The 6201-nt window shown below is 36.7% G+C and overlaps 1 protein-coding gene across 1 annotated transcript in view; it reads right to left on the bottom strand.

The window, feature by feature from the left end:
* The window catches only part of pitpnc1 (phosphatidylinositol transfer protein, cytoplasmic 1), a 58280-nt gene that overhangs the window by 21327 nt on the left and 30752 nt on the right, over nucleotides 1–6201 (bottom strand). Inside the window, exon 2 of the mRNA XM_015398617.1 lies at nucleotides 1864–2012. Within this exon, the coding sequence (XP_015254103.1) occupies nucleotides 1864–1991 (128 nt within the window). The 5' untranslated portion in view covers nucleotides 1992–2012. The remainder of the gene's footprint in view (nucleotides 1–1863; nucleotides 2013–6201) is intronic.

Here is a 6201-nt window from a genome sequence, read left to right as displayed (position 1 = left end):
CTATAAGTTATTTACTTTTGTGTGTTTTTGTCAGGCAGAAATTTATTTATACCCCCTTAGGGTGTAAGAGGTTAAGAATGTGTTTCTGCTTCATGCATTTATCATCTCAGCTGCAATATATCAATCTTTTTCCTTTTTTTTTTTCCATTAAAAGTTTGTTCTGCTTTTACTTGAGGTTGTCATAACAGCTGATCGTCCCATTTAATCAATAATTTAAAGCTATTCTTTATTAATATTAACTTGTTAGGTTTTAGTTTTCAGCTCTTTAAAGGAAAGGACACTACCTTTAAACACAAAGGTTGCTACAGTCTCACAAATGGCATTAGGGTTTTTTTTTTCCTCTACAGGGTTTCAATCTTAATATTGTGAAAACTCCTGCAGGTTAAATGTATAATTAGCATGGTTACCCTGTAGTACTAGGGTCAGGGTTTTCCATATGTACAATTCTGGACAGAGCTTGCTCTCTTGTTGTCTATGTTCCAACCAAAATATTCTGTTTCTTGTTGCTGTTCCAAAAGGCCAAGTTGCTAGAAATTCCTTAATCACTTTCTCCTGTTCTGCAGAGCAGAGGAATGCTGACTCAGCATAATTGGCTTCCTAGCTCAGTGAATGCTGACACAGGAAATAGTGCTTAGACAAATGGCCAGCAGAATCTTCTCCATCCTTTCATTTTCTCTCCTTTAATAATATTTCTGACTATTCTTTCCTTTTCTTTTATATTTCATCAATCTGATTGTTACCTTTGCTTCGTCTGTACTGTCTGGGTTACATCAGCTGTCTGATGGAAGGTCTAAGGAGGCTAATGGGTGCCCTGCAATAGATATTAAATGGTGAGATAAATACCCATCGTTTTTACAACCCCCCGGTTATGCATTGATTTTAATAATATAATGCATGCTGAAAATTATTTTCATCATTTATAGCTTCTTAAATATGAAAGATGTAAAATTAACCCAAATTAAAAGTAAACTGCACACTGAAGAATAAATCATAAAAGGTTTAAAATTAATTTTTTTTTCTATCCTCATATAATGTTTTATTTGACAGCAGAAGCTTTATGTTTGTCCAAGACATAGATTAAGTAAATCATCAAAACCTATAAGGAAATGCATTTAGATATTTCCACAGCTCATATTTGGTTTTATTATATACTAAACGGTGCAAATTGCAAACCAATGTACACAGTTACTACTTATTCCAAGTATTAAATTCCTTATCACTCATTGTAATACGCTGACAGATAATAAGATTTACATGAATATTCAAAAACTGGAGCTGAATCATATATGGGGTAAAAAGGATTTACAATAAAAAAGGGTAAATTAAGCAAACATTTGGGGCGACAGTGGTGTTGGATGTAGGAGATTGCCCTGCAATCGGAGGGTTGTCGGTTCAAGCCCCGGCTCTGCCTTTCAGTGTCCATTGTCTACTGATGGTGGTCAGAGGGTCTGGTGGTGCCAGTGAACGGCAGCCTCGCTTCTCTCAGTGAGCCCCAGGGCAGCTGTGGCTACAATGTAGCTCACCACCATCAGTGTATGAATGGGTGAATGAGTGAATGTTGTGTAAAGCGCTTTGGTCAAGTCCTCTGACTTGAAAAAGCCCTACATAAGTACAGGCCATTTGGCAAAGTGGCATTTTGGTGACCCAGCTTCAGTGAAATCTGATCTATAAAGATGCCAAATTCTTTGGGATTTTATGCAAATTATTGAGATTTCCCTGTTGCTATAGTTTCAGTCTTCTCTGCCCTGCCCTTTTCTCCACTAAGAATGTTTTCTAAAACTCTATTTTTAGCCCAAAATAAAAACTCCCCGAACACACTGAATTATCCACATTAGAAGCAACCTAAGAGCTCGATGCACCGACCTGTTGAGATAGACTCGTTTCTCTGTGAACTGTCCTTGGCCATGAACTGGGTCTTCAAAGGGTTCGTTCTGGACCACCTCCACCCCTTCTCCTCTATCGCTCTGCTCATGGCTGTGTTTACTGATCATGTACAGCTGCCCGATCCGGTACTGGAGGATAAAGAGAGAGAAACATACATTTACACGCTGACCTGTCACTTAAATCTGCTCAGGTTCAGTTTAAAATACCAGATATTTCTACTACAGAAAAAAATACTAATTAGTCAGATTTTAAAAAACAGTTTTTTTCTGCAACAAAGTGCCATATATATATATATATATATATATATATATATATATATATATATATACTTATGGTTTGCTACAAAGCCTTCCTGATTTTGCAACATAAACAATGTCTTTTCAAAGATATTGTAAACATTTTTGAGAGTCAGACTGCTTCTTTTTTTCTTATGTTCTTGTGTTGCTATCTTGGAATATTCCCCTAAAACCACAAAGGAAAATCCCCTGATATTTTGACCTGGTCAATCAGTTTATCCAGGTGGTCAGCTGACCTCATTCTCTGGTCCCTCATTGAACAGAGTTCTGAGCAAAACCAGCAACCCTAGATCACAGCTCTACTACCCCCTCAGGCAGGGAAAGATTATTTATACAGCACATTTTAGACAATTTAAAGGACTTGAGATAAAAAAACATAACAGAAAAACAGACAAACTGCAGTGACTTAGAGCTCATTCTTAACAATGTAAGTAATTAAAGAGAATTAAAATAATTAAAAAAAGGCAATAAAGTGAAAGAAACCTGGACTACAAAATTAACTAACAATGTTAAGATAGCACAAAGGTCACTCTAAACAAGTAGGGTTTCATCTTGATTTAAAGCAGCTTAAAGTTTCAGCACTTTTACAGTTTTCTGGGAGTTTTTTCCAGATTAGTGGAGCATGAGAAATTCAAACTGCTTCAGTAGGCCCTAAACATGATGGGAACATCACCTCATGCTCCTCTCCTTTTATCCAGACACACAATTCTAGTATAAAACCGTGACATGAACAGTAATGGAGCAATGGTGGCGTAGGATGCAGGAGTAAGTCCAGCTCGGTCTGTCTCAGTTATCATGTCCTTGGTTACAACCTAGCTTCCTGCTATCAGTGTGTGGGAATGGGTGCATTTCAAACAATATTTTAGGTGAAATGTCCAATCTGCTTTGATCAGCTCACATCGGTAATCAGAAGATCAAATAATGAAAATCTGTTTGGTTTAACCTATTCAGTTTGGTATTAAAGCCAAGATCTTCCACCACCGGTGGTCAATAAAAGCATCAGCCAACAGCGCTGATATTTTACAGCTCAACTGACTAATAAGCAATACAGATTTTCCCCTCTAATATCAACTTACAGACACTAAGTTTCCATTTATCCATTGTGTTGTAAAGGTTAGTCTGCAAACAGGGCTCACATTTGAAGTCTAAATGTCTGTGGTAAAACTAACCCAAGTGCTTTTAGCAACGCACTACTCAATGGCGTCAGAGATAGCCACATGAAATGCTGGTAATGGGCCTTTGAGCTGGACATGGTGCGTGTACCGCTCACTCTAAAAGACTATTTACGTCCCAATCAAAAGCGCTGTGACCAGCAAAGCACAAGCGTCAGGCATCACTCCACGAGCTCCTGCACACGCCGAGGTCTACGAATAACTTTGCTGGTTTGATCAGTTGCTTTCTTTTTCTTTTCCTGGTTAGCATAAATTCATTTTAAAGTTGGACAGAGGCTCTTATGGTCATTAATTAACGTTCAAATTTCCTCCTCATATCAGCGACGCTGCACAATGATTGCAAATAGCAGTTGGCATATCTGTTTCTGAAACTTTAAAAACCCTTCAGACATGCTCATCGCTGCCGTGATGAACTCATCAGGGGGATGCAAGGGGCTCGCTGGTGTTGCAGGCATAATTGCAACTTTTTTCCACAATAACAGTGCCTTATATTTATGGAATGTCTGATAGTTCTTATAGATAATATTGGCCAATACCAATATCATGTGGATGATGTCACATATTCCTACTCTTCTTTGTTTAATAAAAATCCAACAACAGCTAAAGCCATGTATCATGCTTTGACGCATGAACACAGAAACCCTTTATTTCCTTCATTTTTGATAGACTCAAAATGACTTAAATAGAAACCACAGCAGTTTTCTGCAGAACAAAACATTTGTATCTCGAAGAATAAGTCAGAAAGGTGCTTTTTTTTTTTTTTACTAAAATGTAGTTCTTTGGTTTTCTTATAAATACAGAAATGAGTTGATCATTTGCCAGCTTTGAGATTTTAAAAGTAAAGTTACGGTTTAGCTCAACAAAAATAGCTCCTCCCACAGCGCTCCCATTTGCTCCTGTCACTGAACTCAGGGCTGCACTTCAGTTAGGGTTTCAATTAATCTGTTTCTTAAACTTCTGACAAGGACAGAGAGCCAATTTGGAAAAGAAGATTCAATTTCATTATTTATATTTTGGTTTTAATGACTTCAATGCTTAGAGCATCAGAAAAGAGAAACCTTTTGATGAATTAGTTGAAAAAAAAATGAAAGATCAACTCAAAAACTGATCTAAAAGAAAACGTAGGAAGAAAAATGGGAAAAGGACTACCGGTAACAGTTTAAAGCCACTTCCTGTTCAGTCTCTACATAGTTTCTCTCCTGTCTGCAGATGGGATTCAAATTGGAGAAAAAGAAAGGTATAAAATCTCTGCGGTGAGAGCTGGGACCCGGTAATGAGTGGGAGTTGAATCCCACATATTCCCTGGAATCGCACGTTTCCTCTCTCCCTGACCTTTACCTGTCACAGCTGCTGGCCGAGTTGTGAAATGCTGTCAAGGGGAAACGTGAGGTGCTCACCCACAAGAGCTCCCAGAAGCTCCCTCGCCACTGCTGGATAAACCTCTAATGGATATCACTATTTAAAGCATGTAGGAGAATGCATCGAACAATTATGTAAAAATCCCGAAAGGTGGAGGAAAACGTGGGGGGATTTGTTCATTTACTGCCCATTGATTGGCTTATATAATAATGCTTCATTAAAATCAAATGAGTTATGAGCAAAATAGACTCAGACTCAAAATAGACTCAGCATAATGTAGCTAAAGACAAAGAATGATGGAATATTAATGAAAACATCAGTACGATTAAATCAGTTCTTGAACCTGGAATGTTCTCTTTTCTTTCTTTCTTTTTCTAACGAAGGTTATATCATTATTGATATGCCTAACAGACCACCTAACGGTCAAGTCAGCTTTGGAATAAAAATCTAATCACCTGAAAAATCGACACACCAATCAAAGTAATGAGGCTGCAACACACTGTAGTACAATGCTGATGAAATCAAACAGCTTTTGATCAAAATTTTGATTAAGTATAGAGCATGGGGGGGGATGGGGGGCAGAATCCTCTAATCATGCAGCACAGCCTCTTTGTGTGTCTCATGTATTTCCTCTCTGAATTAAGGGATAGATGCTCTAATAAAAGAAAGACTAAGCCGAAAATCCGATTTTTCTTGTAATTAAAAGTGCTTATTAATCCCGATTCACATCTCAGTTCTAAAAATACAAATATTCTTATTAATATTTTTGTGACCTTTTTGTTATTTTGCAATTAGGGGGTTTCCTGATCTAATAATGATATCAGAAATCCCACCAGCAGATATTTTAAGATTTATGTATTTACATAAAGTCCCATCGACTTTGTTAAGATAATTTTAACACAATCCTATTAAAATAACCTGAAATCATTCATATTAATTCAATTAATAAAGTTAACTTGATTGAAATACATGTCTGGTTTATGTATTTAGAATTAATAAAGTATAATTAATCATAATTAATTCTAATGGAGTATATAAAGTTTATATAGTAATCGTTTGAGTTGCATAAAAATCTGGTTACTTTTATTCATGCAAGGTTTGTTGTATAGGTTTGTGTTCAAATTATCTAGAAAAAGGAGATGGGGTTTGTCAAGTAATACATTTACATCCAAAATCTGTGTAAAGTTTAAGTGACCAATTGGTTAATAAAACATGGATCTGTTGTGCTCTATTTTTTTTTTTACTGTTGTTCTCCGTTTGAGTAATGTCACTTGAACTATCTTTTGCTAACACCCCATACTACAAAATGAGTAATAAAAGCATGTAGGATTTGTACTGATGGTATGAAGTTCATATATGTATCGATTAGGGGTGGAACGGTTCACAAAATCCATGGTTCGGTTCACGGTTTCATGGTTATGGTTTTCGGTTCGGTTTGGTATATGTTGATTGTTAGTCTGACATGTTGGTCATGTTGCTGTTATCATAAA

The sequence above is a fragment of the Cyprinodon variegatus genome, unplaced genomic scaffold (assembly GCF_000732505.1).
Source record: "Cyprinodon variegatus isolate N-32 unplaced genomic scaffold, C_variegatus-1.0 Scaffold945, whole genome shotgun sequence".
Lineage (NCBI taxonomy): Eukaryota > Metazoa > Chordata > Actinopteri > Cyprinodontiformes > Cyprinodontidae > Cyprinodon > Cyprinodon variegatus.
This window is presented reverse-complemented; position numbering and strand designations above follow the sequence as displayed.